This window comes from Periplaneta americana, chromosome 5 (assembly GCF_040183065.1).
Source record: "Periplaneta americana isolate PAMFEO1 chromosome 5, P.americana_PAMFEO1_priV1, whole genome shotgun sequence".
Classification (NCBI taxonomy): Eukaryota; Metazoa; Arthropoda; class Insecta; order Blattodea; family Blattidae; genus Periplaneta; species Periplaneta americana.
The window spans coordinates 86509000-86530269 of NC_091121.1; the positions used below are offsets into that span (position 1 = coordinate 86509000).

The 21270-nt window shown below is 35.6% G+C and overlaps 1 protein-coding gene across 5 annotated transcripts in view; it reads left to right on the top strand.

The window, feature by feature from the left end:
- Window positions 1-13219: 13219 nt before the first annotated feature.
- LOC138699953 (protein sel-1 homolog 1-like) overlaps window positions 13220-21270 on the top strand; it is a 55712-nt gene continuing 47661 nt past the window's right edge. For 4 of the 5 annotated variants that reach the window (XM_069826183.1, XM_069826186.1, XM_069826185.1 and 1 more), the window contains exons 1-3: window positions 13510-13684; window positions 13947-14414; window positions 19166-19389. In XM_069826183.1, the coding sequence (XP_069682284.1) occupies window positions 13952-14414; window positions 19166-19389 (687 nt within the window). In that variant the 5' untranslated portion in view covers window positions 13510-13684; window positions 13947-13951. The other variant, XM_069826184.1, reaches the window with a different exon arrangement.

Below are 21270 nucleotides of genomic sequence, written 5' to 3' on the forward strand. Positions count from 1 at the left end.
TTGGACAGAACACTATGAATGAATGAATTGTGTGTTCATGTACGTACAGTAATTAAGTTTTAACAAATTTGGCCCACTTTAACGGCAATTTCAGAAAAGATTCCTAGGTGATAATGTACGAAGTTGTGAAAAGATCCATGGCTATGTGAGTAAATTGTACAAAAATAATCCACATACTGTGTTTGGAAGATATGAAAATAACATGCAGAGGAACATTGTCTCTATTTCTGAATCATAACTGCAACAAGTGTAAAAAGATGTTTGGAACAAGAAGGCAGGCAGTTTCAGCATCCTTTCCTAATTTGGATGAATAAATGTTGTTTTAACTGCTTATATTTATTTAGTAGCAGTTTAGCTATAATTATCACCCAGAAGTTCCCTATATAATAAATCTGTATGAATCAATTTAACACAGGAGTTGACTTTTCTGAATACCTATATAATAATCCAGATTAGATTTCAGTGATATAACAACAGCTGAAAACATCAATTTAGATCTAAGACAGTAAATCTGGGTTCTGTTAATCCTTTAAATGCATTGCAGATATGCATTTGTGATTTATCTGTCTGTCTCTATCCATTTCAAACAATTCATTTCTAACTGGCTGAATGTGATATTTAAATACTTTACAAAATGTAATGAAAAATTCATATTTGAGCAAACATAGTTAATTGCTTCAGGAACTTGCAGCTAAGGAATGTTTCATATATAATTAAGTATAATATTTTATACATACACTTACATTACCCATATGTACATATGCATATACAAATAAAAACCAAAGTCGAAAGTGCATTAGTATCACAATCAAAGCAAGTAGTCTATACTTATCATAAGCGAAACTTTCTATTTTTTACTTTTTCATGAAATCACGATTTCAATCGACACTTCTCATTTGTCATCTTTCTGGGAGTGCTGGCAACACTGTGCAATCCATTGGAAATCGTTGTCGTCATATTTGATACATTATAAACCAAGCTCCCCTAAAGTGTTAGATCCAGACTGTGATGGTCAGACTCTGGATAGAGATTCGCAACCATTCTTTTTTTATTCATTCAATGTAGAAACATGGAGTGTGAGATCATATCATGTTGCCACATTAAAGTACACTTTTTTTTTTTATTCCTTCAACATGTATCATGTATCACACAAAACAGCTATGAATGCCTTTATTTAAAATTGAAAGCCAACGTACATGTGTCTAAACACAAAAATGGCCCTCTCAAAATGAATATTTTTTTGTGAACTACTTTCTTTGTTAGTGATGTTCATCTGCTCATGACTTTGGGTACGAGCCTCTCATATGAAGTGTTGAAGTTCTAAAATTAACACAATTTTGAAACAGAGATTAAGCTGAAGTTATATTGAAGCAAATGATAATGGTCAGTGACGAAATTTTATGTCGCAACGAAGTGTGAATTTTTTAACATCGACAGTAAAGAATGTTGATTTGTTATATGCAATAAAAAGGTATCCTTAAATTTTCCAAATTGATACAAGGCAGATACAATACACGTGTGTGACCAGTTATGGCCGTTTTATACTCAATTCAAGAGCCAGTCAATTGTAATCCAGACATACCTGTATTTTAATTGTTACATGAGTATTTATATATTCTTATCTGTTATAATATTGTAATTGCAAATTTTTATTATTTTATTGAACACTATTGTATATCCTTAATGAATTATTGACATTATGTGCATTGTTGCATTTTTATTGCTTCTCTAAGATAATCTTCATAAGCCTATTTCTTAACAAAACTGTCTGAACTGTTTTTAGTTGTATATAATTAATATGCATTCTTATATGATAGTGTGACAGCGACGTGAGATTCGAACTCACGACCAGCGTCCCGCAAGAAAGCAGATTGCACAGGCTCCACGGAACATTGAGTGACGTCGCACAGTGGAGAGAAGAGAGAGGGTGTATTACGTCAACGCGACGAGTTTGCGCGCGCATCTGGTGCTGGTAGAGAGGAGAGGGCTCTGGATTTTTCCGTCGAAATGGTCTACATCCTGTCTCAACTCGGCTACTGTCTCGTTTATAGTTGTAAAATTCTGGTTTAGTTTATCCAGATCGGCCTTAAGTTCGTCTTTCACAATGGCGACAATTCCATCTACGTGGGCCGAAACACTTTCGATTTGTGTAGTGACGTCATCTTTCACTCCGCTTATGTCGCCTTTCACTCCACTTTTGTCGCCTTTCACTTCACTTATATCGTTCTTCACTCCACTTATATCGCTTTTCAATTCCGCGATGGCTTGCAGGATCAGCTGTAGGTTCTCCATTGTCGATTCTGACACCAATGTAAATTTTATTAGTAACAACAATGTAATTTATTCGTCACACAATAATTCCTTTCTACAATTCACCTTAAACGCTATCGTCAACAATTGGATTTTCACTCAACACAATATTCGTTATAAAACTCCACCGACGACAATGACAATTTACTTGGACTAGTACGAACAACAATGAACTGTTAATCTTAACTAATATTTACAAAGCACTATTTACAAATCAGAACTATCAGTTCTCAGTTCACAGTTCTTCTATCTCAGTCACTCGAGTTCACAGTATCTCGAACCACAGACCTTCAGAGACAGTTCACTGTACTCGAACTCGGGTCCCTCCAACTGCGGTCCACTGCACTCGAACTCGGGTCCCTCCAACTGCGGTCCACTGCACTCGAACTCAGGCCTTCGGATGCTGACGCAGATGCGGACTCACACTCGAGTCGAACTCCGGCACACAAGTCTGGCTTGCTTGCTCTGGCTTACTCACTGACTGAATAACTGAAAACTGCTGTCGTTCCTTCGCGACCGTAATTTATAACCACAGCGACGTAGCCTCGAAAGTTCCACGCGTCTCTAGAGATGGCACTCCAGAAAAATCCAGAGCCCTCTCCTCTCTACCAGCACCAGATGCGCCCGCAAACTCGTCGCGTTGACGTAATACACCCTCTCTCTTCTCTCCACCGCGCGACGTCACTCAATGTTCCGTGGAGCCTGTGCGATCTGCTTTCTTGCGGGACGCTGGTCGTGAGTTCGAATCTCACGTCGCTGTCACAATAGCATATACTTTAAGTATGAAAATTAACTAATTTTATTAGCAATTCGTCTTGTTTGCCGTGTATACTGAAAGAGTAAACTGTAAACCAAGTTTAGAATAATTGATTACCTGATAATAGCAACATTACAGTATTTGAAGACTCTTCTAGTAGATGAGAGATGTTTACTTTATGTGATAGCACTGCACTGTTTCACTATTTCATCCTCACTTCTTCATTCCTGTGGTTTTTTCGCAGTTTTGTAAGGCTCTAGGACTAGGGTTGCCATAAAGAAAAACAAAACCAGAACATGATCAACAGACCAATTTGATCAAAAACAGGAAAAGTATGAATTTCTAAGGAACTTACACTGTATTTAATATAGACACTAAAATATCATTTATTTACTGCAGACACATCAGTATCACTTTTTAGTTAAGTTCTTAAATGGACAAGATTGGACACTTCAGTAATATACTTTATCTTATCTATCATCTTTTTATTTGGCATGGGCATTACATTTTGTATCATTTATTTTAGTGGCACACCATTCAAGTCTGTGCATGACCACCACAGTACCACTCATATTTCTCAGAACTGTAAACAGAAGAAACTTTGTTTTTTAATGACTTTGTGAAATTCACTGCAATTTACATTTTTCATATTATACTGCATTTGCATAATTGCATTTACTGATTTAAGTGATAATCTGTTTCTTTGTCCATCACTGAAGTAACGGTTAGTATGTTTGAACATGAAGTGAGCAGGACTGGGTTCAAATCCTGGTTGGAACAAGTTACCCGATTAAGGTTTTTTTCTAGGGTTTTCCCTCAATACATTAAGAGCAACTTTCGACACTGGACCCTGGACTCATTTTGCTGGCATTATCACCTTCATCTCATTCAAATGCTAGATTACCTTTACAGTTAATAAAGTGTTGTAAAATCAATCAAAAAAGATCTTTCTTCTGTCTATTGAACATTCTTCATCGAAAATATTCTTTCAGCGTTGGCATTATGCTCAGGTACATATAAATAGAATTCTACAATTTTCAGCAGTTCTCAGTACTGCTCCACAGAAACACAGATGTGAAAAAAAGTTACTTAGATAAGGAACTTTCCTCTTTGTTGTCCGATAGGAAATATTTCAATTTCATCACCTGGTTAATTAGAAGGCTCCCATTCAGTTCGCAAGATGTATTATTTCGCATACACTTGAGTCTCATTTCGGTGCTATTCCACAAATTATTGCTCTTTTTCAGATTTCTGTCCAATTGCATTCAAAATTGCGGACTTAATCTTTTTGGCCCAGACTTCCTTTGCAGACAGACTATCCGTGATATCCGTGACATATGGCAACCCTATCTAGGACAAATGTCAAGATGAACCCAAAAGGAAATGGATCATGAACATATTTGCCCTACTAATTAACTTAGTTTTCTTTCACTTCTTATGGCTATTAGTGCCTTGAGAGTTTTGAAGAGTCAAGGTTCACATCTTAATGACGACTGAAGGTGCAATATGGGCCTGTGGCTGGAGAAACTGTGTCTTGTAAACTAATTACACTTTCTTATTTTAACAGCTTCTTACCCCTTTTCGGGTTTTGTTGCGTTACTTCTCCTTCCCCTTCTTAATTCTTCGAGCTGCTTGAGAATTCTGGAGAACCTAAATGACTTACAGACCTGAACCACAGTCTTATACAGTCACGAAACTTGAGTTGTTGAGAGTACTAGGAACAATAGACTGTACTGGTACTATTTCGCATTGTCTGTGATGAGGCAATCCTAGTGGTTAGCAACTGGCTGTAGATGCATATTCCCTACGTATTGAGCTTCGTGACTGTATATACTAGACTGTGCCTGAACCTTAAATAGTATGCAATTAAGTTTTTGTAAGGAAGCTAAAATGGAAAACTTAATGATGATATATGTCAAAATGAATATAAGGATTTAGTGACTCAAACTCTGGACAGTCAGTGTCAAACCAATAGCAGCATTGAAGAATCTTGGAGGAAAATTAAACGAAGCATACATTCAGCGGCAGAGAAGATCCTAGGTTATAGAAAATCTCAGAACAGAAATGGTTGGTTTGATGAAGAATGCCAGGAGGCATTGAGCCTAAGAAATGACTTCAGAATTAAAATGATCCAAAGGAATACTAGGAACAATGTTGATGAATTTAAGGAGGCAAGAAGAAAAGCTAAGACACTAATCCGTAGAAAGAAAAAAGAATACGAAGAAAATTTACTACGGGAAACACAAGATAGATACAGCAGAAATGACTCGAGAAAATTTTTCGAAAATATTCGGAAATTTAAAGGCGGCTTTCAACCAAGAACAACCTGGTGTCGGGATAAGGATGGCAATCTGGTTGGCGAAACGGCTGGAGTCTTGAAAAGATGGACTGAACACTTTAGTGAAACAATGAATCCCGACATAAATACTGAAGAGGACACATCATCAAATGAAACCATTTATTTTGGCCCAGAAGTACAACTAAAAGAACCAAGTAAACTTGAAGTTTTTAATGTAATTAAGAAAATGAAGAATAACAGAGCTCCCGGTGAGGATCTGATAACAGCAGAGCTGATACAGAAAGGTGGAAAGCGTCTCTGGACCTACATATATGAATTAATATTAGCGATTTGGAACAAAGAAGAAATTCCTGATGAATGGAGAACAGCCCTGATATGCCCCATACACAAAAAGGGCAGCAAGCTGGACTGTAACAATTTCCGAGGAATCTCGCTGCTGAATGTTACATATAAGATTTTTACAAATATAGTATCTAATTATATTAAAGCATATACAGATGAATGCCTGGGTGAATATCAGTGTGGTTTTAGGCAAGGACGAAGTACAACCGATCACATATTCACAATCAAACAGTGTTTAGAGAAGACAAGTGAATATAATATCCCCATACATATGCTTTTTATAGACTTTAAGCAGGCATTTGATAACATGAATCGATTTAAAATTCTGGAGGCTATGAGAGAATTTGGTATCCCTACCAAATTGGTAAATTTAACAAAAATAACCCTCTCCAAAACATATAATAAGGTAAAGATACAAACAAAACTATCTGATAAATTCTTAACAGTAAATGGGGTGAGGCAAGGAGACTCCTTATCTACAATTCTGTTTAATATTGGCCTTGAAAAAGTCATTAGGAACATTGATATAAATTTTAATGGTACCATATTTAATAGGACCAGACAGTGCATGGCCTATGCAGATGATATTGTGGTCATGAGTAGATCTCTTGGAGTGCTAAATGAAATAGTAACCCAAATTCAAACAGAAGCAGAGCACATGGGGTTAAAAATTAATAAAGAGAAAACTAAATATATGAGAAACATAAGACCAAGTGGCATTTGTAATAAAGATATTATAATAAATGGACATAAATATGAGGAAGTAGATTCTTTTAAATATCTAGGAGTTCTAATTACCCAAGAAAACACTGCAGATGCGGATATGAGGCAAAAAATTGCTGGGGGAAATAGATGCCTGAGAGCCCTTAACAAAACTTTGAGAGCAAGATGCATAAGTAAAAAAGCAAAACTTACATTATATAAAACAGTCGTAAGACCAATTGTGCTTTATGGCAGTGAAACTTGGACTCTGTCGAAGAAAATGGAACAACAACTGATGACATGGGAAAGGAAAATTCTAAGGAAAATCTATGGTCCTAAATATGAGAATGGGCACTGGAGGATTAGATATAATACAGAACTGAAAACTCAATATAAATCTCCAGATATTGTTGCTGAAATCAAAGCCCGTAGGTTGGAATGGTTAGGACATGTAATCAGGATGAATGATCAGAGAATACCAAAAAAGATTCTAAACACAAAACCAGAAGGCAGGCGCAATATTGGCAGACAGAAACTAAGATGGTTGGATGGAGTGGAGGAAGATTTAAGGACTCTAGGCGTGAGAAGATGGAGGCAGAAGGCTCTGGTTGGACAGGAATGGACCAAAATCCTAAGGGAGGCCAAGGCTAGACTACAAGGGCCGTAGTGCCAAAGAAGAAGAAGAAGAAGGAAGCTAAAATCGCATGTACATTTTCATTTTTACTCATCTTCTCTTTTCCCATATTCAGTGGTACATTTTTCTGACATTGAACCTTTTTTTCCCTCGCCCTCTTACATTTTTAATTAATTATCTATGAAATGTTTAAAAATATAACTCAATTTTTATTTCAGTTACTTAAAATTATGGTTGTATATATAGAGATAACATGCAGTGAAAGTATTTCATTGGTTTGTGTATGAATTTAGTATGAGACTGAACAGATGCAGCTAATAACAAGTTTCCATTATAGTTTAATCCTAAGTATTTTTAATGAACAAACTCGAATTGTAGACACATGTATGTGATAATGAAAGGTTAGTGATAGTTGCTTTTCCCACCTGGTTTATTTACTTATGCGTGTGTGTTGCAGTGGTGCCCTTGTTCTGTGTGTTTGACAGGCACAGGTGGATTTGTACAGTGTTAGCTTTCATTCTTCTCGTGACGTACTTTATAATTTCCTCAGTAGAATATTGAAGATTTATATCATTGTCTGATTGCTATGTTGTATCTTGTTGTATGATTGAATAAAAATATTTAAATACTAAGTAAGCAAATTACGCAATTGTAAACATTACTCTTCTGTTAGTATTTTTTATATAAATTTTTAAATTGATATCTTAGCATGGTGCATAAGACGTATTTCTTTTTTTAATACTAATTGAAGTATAAAAATAAAATCAGTCATTTATAAATAATTAAAATATTTATTAACATTTCAGATTTAAAACCATAAATGTTCTTCTCTAGCTCTCAAAAATTAGTATTGTATCATATAAAGTTTTATACGAGTGTTTACATTATATTACTTAAAAATTTTTGTGCAAGATTTCAGAATTGAGACATACTGTAGTAAGTATATGCCACATATTGAAATAGTGATTTCAGGATAGCTTTCTTAGAAACTCTCATTCATTCATTCATTCATTTTATTCCATAGATCTTACATGAGCAATGAAGCTTTAAGATGTGGAACATGTCAACATTTTACAATATTACAATTACAATTTTTACAAATTTTTATAGTTTTACAATTTAGTAATTTTCTACAATTTTTACAATGTTGTACAATTTTTTTTTACATTTTGGCGAGATGTAGTGAGATGAAATGAGGTCCGAGGATTCGCCAAAATATTACCCGGCATTTGCCTTTTCGGTGGGGGAAACCTCGGAAAAACCCAACCAGGTAATCAAATCAAAGGGGGTAATCAAATCAAAGGTGTTGATGCCAAGGACTCGCCATAGACCATCCGGCTTCAGTCCCACGGCTGTGGAAAACCTCGGAAGAAACCAAAGTCCAAAGGGAGATCTAACCCAAGCCCGAACGCAGCTCCGGAACAGCAGCCCAGCGAGTCTGCCGACTGAGCTACATCGATGGCTCTACTAAAAGTATACAATACATAGCCAATCAGATTATTAAATTTACAAACGCAAACGATCATTCATAAGTTGAGCTATATTATAATACAAAACAATTTAATTAAATTTAAGGTATAAACAATTCAACCAGTTGTGATATACAGAAATTGATAATACATATCATGCAAACTACTTCAAATTACAAACACAAACAATTTATCAGTAGAGCTATATAGATTACTATTCAATTTAAAGCATATACAATTCATCGGCCAAAACTATACAAATATATACAATACAAAGTAGCATACTTTCATTAAGCTATACAAATTTGTGCAATTAATATCAAGTAGATTAATTCAATTTATAATCATAAACAATTCATCAGTTGAGCTATACATATTACCATTCAATTTACAGTAGGTCTATATACAATTCATCAGTAGAGCTACACAGACTAGTAATCATTTTAAGAACATATACAATTCATCAGCCAAACTATACAAACATATACAATCAAATTAGTTCAATTTACTAACTTATTTTCGTTAAGCTATACAATTCATATGAAGTAGATTAATTCAATTTATAAGCTTAAACAATTCATCAGTTGACGTATACAGTACATACAATTCATCAGTTATGCTAAACAAAAAATACAATACATAGTAAACAGATTAAGTCAATATAAAAACATATTTTAGTTGAGCTATATAAAATTGTACATGTCATTTAAGTAGAATAATTCAATTCACAAGCATAAACAATTCATCAATTGTGTAGAAGGTATGAGTATGTAGAAATTTGGTTAATTCTTTTCTGAACCTTTTCTCGTTGTTCTTCAAATCTTTAAGATTATTAGGCAGTGCATTGAAGACTGTTATACATGAATAGCGAACTCCTTTTTTAAAACAGCTTAGACTAACAGAGGGTAGATGAAGATCTGATTTATGTCTTGTATTAAAATAATGAATGTCTTGATTAGTACTGAATTTATCTTGGTTCTTAATATACAGCATCATTAGGGAAAGAATGTATTCACAAGGTAAAGTCAAGATTTCTAAGTTTCGGAAAATATTTTTACATGAGGTCCTTTTATGCACACCGGCCATTATTCTTATAGCTTTCTTTTGTAAAACAAAAACGTGTTTAGCTTCAGACGAGTTACCCCAGAATATTAATCCATATTTCATTACAGAGTGAAAATATGCAAAGTATGACATTTTAAGTAAGTTTATATCACCAATAGTAGATAAGGATCTTAATGCATAACAGGCAGAGCTCAATTTACGAGTAATACATTCTATATGCGTTTTCCAGTTCAAGTGATTATCCAATTCTAAACCAAGAAACTTTGTGCTTATAGATTCTTTGAGATGAGTTCCATTTAATCGAATACTGTAGGAAACCTGAGCACTATTGTGTGTACTAAATTTGACTGCACTGGTTTTATCAACATTAAGTGCTAGTTTATTTGCATGGAACCATTCATTCATTAGATTCAGCACTGTATTAGAAGTGTTTATAAAATGATCGTATTGTTTGCTTGAAATAATTACACTTGTATCATCTGCAAATAAAATTACTTTAGATAAATTGTTTATGGTCAAGGCTAAATCATTAATATAAACTAGAAACAACAATGGACCTAAAATTGACCCCTGCGGAACACCATGTTTAATATTTCTAAATTCTGAATAAGTAACTTTATGACTATTTGGTACATTTATTTCTACTTTTTGTTTTCTATTTGATAAGTACGATGTAAACCAACCCAACATCTCATCTTTAATACCATAAAACTTCAATTTTTTTACTAATATACTATGGTCTACACAATCAAATGCTTTAGCCAAGTCACAAAAAATCCCACCTACATGTAGTTTCGAATTTAATGAATTTAGTATTTCATCCACCAAACTAAAAGCAGCATTCTCTGTCGATTTTTGTTTTCTAAATCCAAACTGTTCTAAAACTAATATATTGTTGGACTCCAGGTAATGATATAATCTATTATACATAACTTTCTCAAACACTTTTGAAAATGTTGTTAATAATGATATGGGTCTGTAATTAGCAATAGTACATTTATCTCCCTTTTTGTATATTGGTTTTACTATTGAATATTTGAGTCTTTCTGGAAAAATACCACATTGCATTGACAAATTGCATAGATAGCTTAACTCTTGCGTTCAGAATTTAATACAATTACCATTTTCTTATCTTTATATAGTAGAATACTTTTACTTTTTTTCTTGTATTCTTATAATATTACAGGTATTAGGGGGTTCAAATTTCATCCATTCTTTATTAACAGTATTTGTGATCATAACAGAATTCAAACCCTGATTATATTTCAAAATAATTGTTGTTGTTTTCTAATGCAGGCATTTGACAATAAAGTCATTTGACCTCTTGCACTCCAGTATTTTTTAAAGATATTATCATGGTCAGCCACTGAAGCACATATTTTGAGGTGTTCCTAATCCATTTCTTGGTTTGAGTTGCACAATGGGCAGTTAGGGGACTGATATATTCCAATTCTATGCAGGTGTTTGGCCAAACAGTCATGGCCTGTTGCCAATCTAAATGCAGCTACAAACAAATTTCGTGGTAAATCGGGAATCAACTGTGGATTATGATGCAGAGAGTTCCATTTTTTCCCTTGAGATTGTGTTATCAAATTTTGTTTGTTAAAGTCTAAGTATGTAGATTGGAGTGGTTAAATGGCAAGTTGTAGCCAATTTAAGTGAACACCATATTTTAACGTTTTGGTAGCTACTTCATTCACACACAACCTCCAGAATGTCTGGAGGACCACACCTGCTATTGGTCGACGGATCCATTGGATGTAGCTGGAAGATCTTGTTGATCACCAGCTTTCCCTCCTTAAGCCACTGGAGGACGATTTTAGTGCCATAGCAGGTCAGCACTAGGAACAGAAAAGTAGAAAGAGGAGGAAGGAAAGTGAAATGAACCCCTAGGCCTCGAATGCTCTAATGCCATCGGGGTCGAAGAAATTAAGAGTGCAGTCTGAGGACTGGATAGGAAAGGGTAAAGAGGAAATTAGGTATTGAATAGAGGAAAATTGTAATTTCAAAATAGTACCCCAGCTCATCGATACACTTCTGCCAATGACTAGGGAGCTTCTTTGATCCTTCTTGAAGGAACATCTTTGAGTGATTGTGCAATCATTTCAGAACTTTTTCGTTACCATTGCACATTTTTACCTTCTAAGCCTTTCCCAATTGTCGAAACAGGTGATTGTCGCATAAAGTTAAATAAAGGAGAATGAAGATATTAAATAACAAATGTATTATTATTCCCTGTCAGATAACAATTATTCATATAGGCATAAGGTTGCACTTATTATAGCAAAGCACAATTATTTGATTAAATATTATATTTTATAAATTATGTGGTTCTGATGTGTTATGAAATGACTGAGCTTTTTTCCGGCATGCTAGTACCTCAATTTGGAGACGAATCTTCATGAGCATGAGGATTAGAGGTGGTTCCGAATTCAAGTGATTTCTGTCTTTTGTTTTGATTGATATTAATGATTTGATACCATGCTCGCGCAAACGTTAAGGAGAATGGTAAGTGATGCGAAATGGCAGTATTGGTAAGCTCATTCGACTGTCATGAGCAGAAACAAAAAAGTCTCATTAACATGTTTTCGATTTTTACTTTCAGTGAACTGTCAGTGAATATTCCAGCAGGTTTTCTTTTAATTTTAAAGGAAGATCAGTGGAATTGGTGGTGTTGGTTGTGGCGGCGGCAGCAGCAGTGGTGATGGTGGTGTAAAAAGGATCATAATTCAATCTTTGATGTTGTCTTCTCTCTTAATTTGTGTCCAGGTACTCTCTTCCAATTTTAATTTCCTTTCCTCCAATTTTATTTGATCATTTTTCAGTTCGAATTTCTTTTCTTCAATGTTGAATTTTCTTTCTTCTACTTTAAAGTGAGACAAGTGACCAACAGGTTTGGAGCTCACATTGATTTTTCCTCACAGCCTCAAATTCCCTTGCAAGGACAAATAATCACGCCTATTTTCCCTTCATTGCGTCATTCAACACCGTCCGTCTCACTTCATTATCTAATTCAGTGGTCGTCAGCACTTGCTGAAATGGGTAGAGTGCATGGAGGGTAAGGAAATATGCTCCATCGTGTACAAGGGATAAAGAGGCAGCATACCCGCCAGCAGCCACGAATGCACGCTAAGGCAAGGTCTTATCCGCAGGTAAGATACGCTAGCCCGAGAGTGCAGTGTTCTGATGACTGCTGATCTAATTATTGGATAGATAGGATGTACTCATCCTGTATGTGATAGTATTTTATTTAGTTCTAAAGGTCCATCTTAACAAACCTTAAAGTTACATACCAAAAATAAAAACGTTTCACGCAATTCAAGAGATTTCATAAATCTCCTGTCGCTTTGTTTTCCTTGTTGCAATTCAGAGAGTCATTTATTAACTTAAAAGAATACGGTATATTTTTAACGGATTTCGCCCGTTAAGTTGTCAATAAATTAATAGAAGTAAAGTGCATAATGATTTTAATTTCAACATGCTAGCATTTGTGCAATTATGCGTACATCTAAGTTCTTTATGTACTTAGTTCATATTTGGACCATCCCAGCAGTAGCTGATAAACTGTTCTTAAACGTGGACCAATCCCACATTGCCGCGGTGTTCGGTGAACGCGACGAAGTCTATCATCTATCTTCTTGTGAAATTACGAAGTTCATCGCAAGAGAGTGCTGCATACATAGGACATAAATACTGTACAATGGCATAATGGTCAATGTTTTATTAAACATATGTTACAGAATTGTGGGCATTCTATGAAGAGAGCTGTCATTTTAATGAGAAACTAGAGAGTACTGCTTGAACATGTTGCGAGCGACGAAATTTAATATAGGCATAATTGCTCAGAGGAGTTGTATCAGTTGAACATTTGTGACGTACAGAAAATCAAGGTGGTCATGTATAACTCTGCTATACAAATTTAAAGGTGAGAGTCGATTATGTAGGCCATGTCTGGGCTTATCTACGAAGTAGGTTAAAATTGTGTTCGTGTACAAAAATGATACTAATTAAATGTAATATTGACATCATTGCTGACAGCGATATCCATTAATGTATTTTAATATAATTATATGTGTATATACATGCGGACTGGTCTTCATTAGCAGGTTAGGCATAAAAATGAGTTCTTATTTTGCAAGTTTGTGCAGTCGTACCCTATCTCATGTCAAAGGGTTGTTTAGGACAACATTGATCTCTGTGACAAGCATAATCAAATAATAATTATTTTGTAGTTATTGCATACTATTTCTTGTAATTTGTAGTTTTTATGGTGATATTATGAAGACTTTGTGTTCTTGTGGCCATTGAATTGCTGTGGTTTAGGATACTGGTATTAACTACTAATTTGTTATATTTTTTATATTCCAGACGAAATGCGACACAAGGCACAAGTATTTATACTTTTGATATTACTGTTGGTGTGGGTAGAAGTTAATGGAAATCATCAGGATGGTATGAAAACAAGACGTGATGAGAGAAGACGAAACAAAGATGACAGCTCAGAAGATGAACAAGAAGAGTACGTTTATTCAAATGGTATAGATAGTATTCGCTCTAAAGCTATGAGAATAGTTCCAGCCCCTGATCTGTCAAAATCGGAAGAAGAAAAATGGAAAGGCGATTCCAGTGAAGATGACGAAACTAGAGAAGTAGATTCTGAATTGCTGTCTGAACCTGCCAAGTGGATTCAGAGAATGATTGCTCAGGTTGAGGCAGCAGAAGATGATTTGCTGGGAGAAACAGATGAAGATAAAATTGATGCTAGAGATGATGATGCAGAGGATGTGGTAACCACACCAGAACCACCAAGGGAACTTACACCTTTAGAAAAACAAGGTTAGAAAACTTTTTTTTTACAATGATTTTGGTGAATGTAGAGTATCCAACGCCCACTGAACGAATATTTCACTTTTATCACTGCCAATGTTGCGCTATAATCATATATGCATGGTAGGCTATAACAAAAACCTAAACTAACCAAATCTAACCTGTCAAAGAAGCACCAAGTTATACTAAATATGTGTAAAATTGGCCTATGTCTCTATAGTGAGCGGGACATAAGTAACATTGACCATGATTTTGTATAGAAGTTTTAGTATTTCGTTACATTTACGATACCACATTAAGGTACAAATGTATTTACTGCAACTCGCGCGAAAGCTCTGAAAGCCTGGCTGACGTCACAGGGGGAAGTAGGGGGTCAGAGTGCAAACAACAACAGATACACTCTAAACATCTAACTGAAAACATTGACCACTTACCTTGAGCTGCTGGTCGGAGTCCTCAAGCTCTTCCATCCCTTCCATTTCATTGTCATCGTCGTCATCATCGCTGATCTATTTGTCTTTGTTTTCTTCCAAGAAAATCCAAGTTTTTTTTCAGTAGAGTTCTAACACTAGTATTGCTCTCATCGAAGCCAATTGTGTCTTTCAGTTTCATTCTTAATGTGCTGACTGTTGGAACGCGTTTCTCGGTAATATAAAAGTCATACACTACCGGTATCCTACGCACTATACCTTGATCAAACGCGTCTAGTTCTAAGACATTACTTTTAATTGTTCTCTTCTTATCCACCATTTCGAAATACGTATCGTTGCCACTATATTTTCTTTGCTTCTGCCACGATTTTTTTGGACACTACTACGAGACATGCCTGTAGCCACTGTCACTCGCTTTTGAATTTTATGTAGGGGAATGTCTGTCCCTTGAGAAGCTTCCTTAGACATAAACACGAGTACATTGTTTATAACCTCTTTAGTTTGACTGTGAAGCTTCTTCCCTTTTAATTTTGAAATAACTGGAGCCATTTCCGTAACAATAGGTCTAATTGCAACTTATAAACACATAAATTAACTGTATATAGGCCCAATACCATACACGCACACACACACACACACACACACACTTTAACTCTATATACGCCATTTTTATATACAGTATTATACACACTTAAAATGCTACAACTGAATACTCCCGTAATATAAATACAGGGAGACTACTGCAAGTGCATAGCCTATTATAGTGAGCAAGCGACTGGCTGACAAAGAGAGAAATGTTTTGCAAGTGGAATTTACGCCTGACAAGAGACTGTTATCTGCCGTTTAAATCTCAACGGTCTCGAAGCTTTCACATCTTTCGTGTGAGCTGTACGTGGATTCTGCTCAAGTCATAGACTATGTATGCTACCTTATACAAAAGAAAAATTTAGTGCTGACGCCAATTTCGCACCGAAATAGAGGTGGAAAGTTGCTTTGAAAGTAGGGGCCTGGTGTGATTGCTCTATCGAGGTGGATGGGGTAGGTGGCAGGGAGGAGCAGCACATACATCTCATTTCCATGCGTTTTCTTACAGATCCCAGAATATGAGTTTTCGTAAGGTCGAATCAGGGACAGCTTAGGTTAGATTAGTCCAGGCTTTTGGTATGCCTGACATATACTCTCAATTGTCTAAGAATGTCACTACCCTACCCAAACATCTCTCTCCCACGCAATCCCATAGTGTCTTTGTTGGGAAGGGTCCATGCTGTCTGTCTTCCTTTGGTAACACTATTTTAAAGATTTATCGAAATTTTTTATGGGATAGTCAGTTTCTTCTGTAATTTTATCATTTTTATTCAGTGTTTGAATACAAGGCACTTCATCCTCATTGCGCATTTCATTGTTTCTCTTTTCTACCATAAGGGGTACAAGGAGTATTTTGATAGCATTCTCTTTTCTACCGCTAGGAATGCAAGAAGTGTCCACCAAAGACCAGAATAGGATTATCACCTTTCGAATGTGAAAAGTAGAGACAATTAAACTAGTGGGGGGTTGAAATATACCATTATTGATCCTTTTTTTCTTGTAATATCAGTCTTTATAATGAAAAGTGATTCATACGTATGTCATGGATAAACATATCTTGCATAAATAAGTATGGACCAATTTAAATAATAGGACAATTCCATGAAATGGTCAACCTGTAGCCCATTTTCTTCTTTAAAAATAAATACCTGTTGTTGTTTAGTCAACTGTCCGAAGACAGATCTGAACATCACAAGTGATAATAAGAGAGCACCACTTATGAGGCAACTAGGCAAGGAGTTAATGGGGTAGGGTGGCCAGTTCCTTTCCCCCTCCATTGCATACATTACTAACTAGCTACTTTACACTAGTCAGACTTCAGATATACACAATTATTTTTCATCTGACATATATCTTCAAGTGAGATGTACTGCCTGATAATAGATGAAAATATCAGCCAGAACCTCGCTGAGGAAAAATGAATAGGCCTATATATATCTGTGTGTGTGTGTGTGTGTGTGTGTGTGTGTGTGTGTGTGTGTGTGTGTGTGCGCGCGTGCGCTCGCGCGTTTTTTTTAGAAAGTACATGATTGTGAATGTGACATATTTCTTTATTCTAGAGCTCAATAGAAAAGTTTATGACCTTTAATTTGGCACCAATTTTAAGTAAAATTTTTCAGTATTATGCAGATACTTGTATTTATGTCTCATACACTTACAGATTTTAACAGACGGCTAAAAGTACATCTTACTGGACTGTTTATGAGATAAACTAAATGTTTATAAGTATAACAAAAAGTCTGAACTATTAATTAATCATGGCATTAAGTTGATGATAAATTTGTGAAAATTTTAATTTTACATTCAGCATCAAAATGTGCAATCAGTTTTGTCATCAATTTCAGAGTTGCTATATCTTCATGAAAATTTAAATACAAAGTACATTCACTATATTGTACAAGTTCCCACAGAAAAATAATATTCTTTTCTGTTAGTTAAATAAATATTTTGGTGGTCGAACGTAGAATCCTGATCTACGCCTGAGACCGAAAATGAACTCTTTTCCTTACCTACAGTCAAGTCCAGATTGAAGATTGGTGCCTGTTAAAGTTATATTTCAGTGCTTCTGTGTGTGATCACTGTTTGCAAAATTTGCAGTTTTATTAACCCTCTCAGGTTTACGAGGTGGGCAGACAGGGTTAATTAACTGCAGAGAGGGCAACTTGTCTAAAGGAAAGAAAACCCCAAAATCAAAATTGGTCCTCCAAGTTGGGGGTTGTGTGACAGGTTGGTTCCTTTCCCCGTAAAAAATTCTTACTCATATTACTCAGAGGAGCAGCAATAGCCAGACTGATTACAAGATGACGACCCCGATGGGGGTGGGGAGGGGGTGTATGTGTGTGTGTGTGTGTGTGTGTGTGTGTGTGTGTGTGTGTGTGCGTGTGCGCGCGCGTGGGCGTGTGCATGTGCGCGTGCGCGTGTATAACTCAGTACCCAGAGACTCATTTGTTAAAAATAGGTTGTACCACAGGAAGGTGAGGATGGATTTTGAGCAGAAGAGGGTATGGAATGCACTTCACCACTCCTTGCAACCCACACTGAACAAATTAACTTCTTTTCAAATTTATTCAAGATATTACAGGTAGTTTATACAGAAAATAGAACACCTTAGCAATATTAATTGATTTTATAGGAATATATGACTCTGTTTGAAGTTATACATTACTTGAGAAAGTGCAGATTTTAGATGTTTAAGGTAAAAAGTTACGCTGGATCAGTGATTTCAGTACCGGTATTCAATGATTTACTGCAACAAAATATGACAATGAGGCTTCTCACAGGATTCAATTTTCAGTACTGCATTTTTTAAGATTTATTTCACTGATCTGTCCCTCAAATAGAAAGATCTCAAATGAATCATTATTTGCTGATAATGTGGTTGTCAAGTTCAAATAATCGGAGTTGACAACTAATAAACACATCCCAACAATCCCTGATACATTTACATAACTGTCATCTAACAATTTAGTGAAATAAGTGCTCACAAAACTATAAATTATTTTCACTTGGAAATAAAAACCAATGAAAATTTTATTACAGTTGAATGATAAAACATTAAATGAAACATGTGAGATCAAATATTTGGAGGTTGTTACTTCACTACTCTGTTGTAATTCCAATTTTGTAATAATAATAATAATAATAATAATAATAATAATAATAATAATAATAATAATAATAATAATAATAATAATCCGTGGCCTAGACCGACCAACCGGCTGCTGGCCTCATGCCCACATGCCGAAGCAGAGGTGGACGATCATCCAACCAGAATGGAGGTATCGTGTTGTTAGCACGATCCCCCCAGCTGTTATAGCTGGTATTCGCAACTGGATTTCACTACCTATCATAGCTCCCCAAGTGCATCACGCTGCTGGGTGGGCACCGGTCCCATATACTGGCCGAAATTTCATGAGAAAATTTCTTCCCCCATGAAGACTCGAACCAGCGCGCATTCCGTAATGCGAGTCCTAGGCGCGACCGCGATGCCACGGCGCGGGACAGTTTTGTAATAGTTTTTATATTTTAGTTTGAAGTTGTGTAATCTAAATGCATCCTTCTTCATATTGGACACAAGTGACCAAAGTTGGACAGCAAGACAGAGTTACAGTAATGTTTTGTAATGCCTGATTATCATTAATGTAGCTGTCTTGTATACTGTAGACCTATTATGTATTTAACTGTTTTTAATGTTTGGGGTCAATAATAAGCGACTGTATTAATATCACTGAGTTTCTGTTACAGCCCTGGAACTTTATGAAAGTGGCTTGGCGATGCTAAATGTAACACGTCCGAACAAACTCGAGGCATATCAATTGCTACAACGAGCTGGTGAACTGGGACACAGCCAAGCAAGGGTGCTCGTAGCATGGGCACAACTTCTGGGCTCTCCCACAGCTCAAGACATAGAGGCAGCCAAGCAGGCATTTCAAGAACTGGCCGAACTTGGCGTTCCAGATGCTCATATGGTAAGTAGAATAGAAACAACACAATACTATTCATTAAAATAAATGTAATTAGAGGTACATTACGCTAATCTTGAGCACTGGAGTCTCTGCATAATCATTTTGCCCATCTCATGGAGTAAATTAACAATATTGAAAATGTAGGCATTGTAGGACTTCTATTAAAACCCCTTTTTTTATATTGTTTGTTCCAGATTTAAAATAATTAACTTATACCTTCTGAAGCTTAATGAATCAAATTTATTTTATAGGTGACATGTTAAACACTCTCTTCTTCTAGCCCAAAAAAGGATCCCATACCATATGCTACGTACAATTCAGTTGTTTTTAATATTTGTGTCAGTTTGATTTTCAAAATGATTCTCTTGACGAGCAATGGTTATTGATATGGGCTTAAAGGAGAAAACTATTCAATTATTTCACAGGGCTCACCATGCTTTTTTTTTTTTTCTTGCTTATTGAACGACTCTGGATCAACTACGAAGTTATTTAGTGTCAATGGAATTTGTGATAGCGAAATGAGGTTGAGGATTCGCCATAGATTACCTGACGTTTGCCTTATGGTTGGGGAAAACCTTGGAAAAAACTCAACCAGGTAATCACCTCAGCAGAAATCGAACCCATGCACAGTGTTTTCAAGAGGCTCAAAAGCTGGCCAAAAATGATTTTTTCACTTTTAATTTTATGATGTTTGCAATATACCCCAACTATCTCCAAGGTCTGGGGGTCATAAAACAGCCACCCTCGTAACAGGTCTAATTCTACGCAGTTGTATTCGAACCTTTGAAAGTAGTGCATGAAGTGTCATTTTTGCTGTGTTTTGATTGCGTGTTTTTCAATTAGAATTTCAATTATTATCTTTTGTACTTCTGTGGTTGATTTTCAGGTAAATGTTATTATGGAGTGTTAGAGATATGTTTCTGAATTAAGAATACGTTATTATTATAATGATTAAGTATATTATGTTTCGCTGAGGAATCATAATCATATTATGTAAAATTTTATTTTGTGATTCCTTAAGTTCGGTCTTTATGCAGACCAGCAAAAATTGCCTCACTTTGTCCCGTGTTATTTCCTTGACCAATGTGTAGCCTGACATGTTTACTTGATGATCTTGAAAGGTAAAATTGCCCATATTTGCCCCTTTTGATAAAATTTACATAAATATATGTATTGGCGTATTTCAAATTAATCGTCTAAAATACGAATATTCTCAGTATCAGTTAATTTCTTCTCTACAGCAAAACTATGTTCAATTTGGCTATCAAATAGTTATAAAAGTAAAAAAATAACAAATTTTTAGTCATTTATTTTGGTTTCAGAATGGAGTACCGTTGCAAAAGGAAAGAATTGTTTGATACTTTACAGAAGGAAAAAAGTGGTCTTAAGAAACAGAAAGACGTAGTATTGCAGTTTCTTATTACAAAAATCGGTCTAGAAGTCTCCCATGATCAAATTAAATTGTTGGAAAGACCTGTTTCTCGTTTTTGCATTAATTTGTTTCGCAGAATCGATAAATCTAACAGGATGAGTGTTTGATTTAAAAAAAAAAACGTGAGGGTGGGTGCGTCTCGGTGTTGTGTGAGATTCACTCAGGGTAGCCGAGGTACGGTTGTGGTGTAGGATGATGTCAGGAATATTACCAAGCCGGCTACTTATATAAAAGGCAGTGTAAACTCCAAAACTATAAGTTTATTGTCGTATTCACTTGGTAAATCCTAGAGTATGTATTTCCGGCTGACTTATAATTCAATCGTTGGTCGCACTTCTGTATCGACTCTATGGCAGCTCCGAATAAGCTCTATCCGATACTATAAATTCAATACTCTGCCCAGTACACTATGATCGAAGCTCCTAAACGTTGACGAGTAGTCTCACCGATGA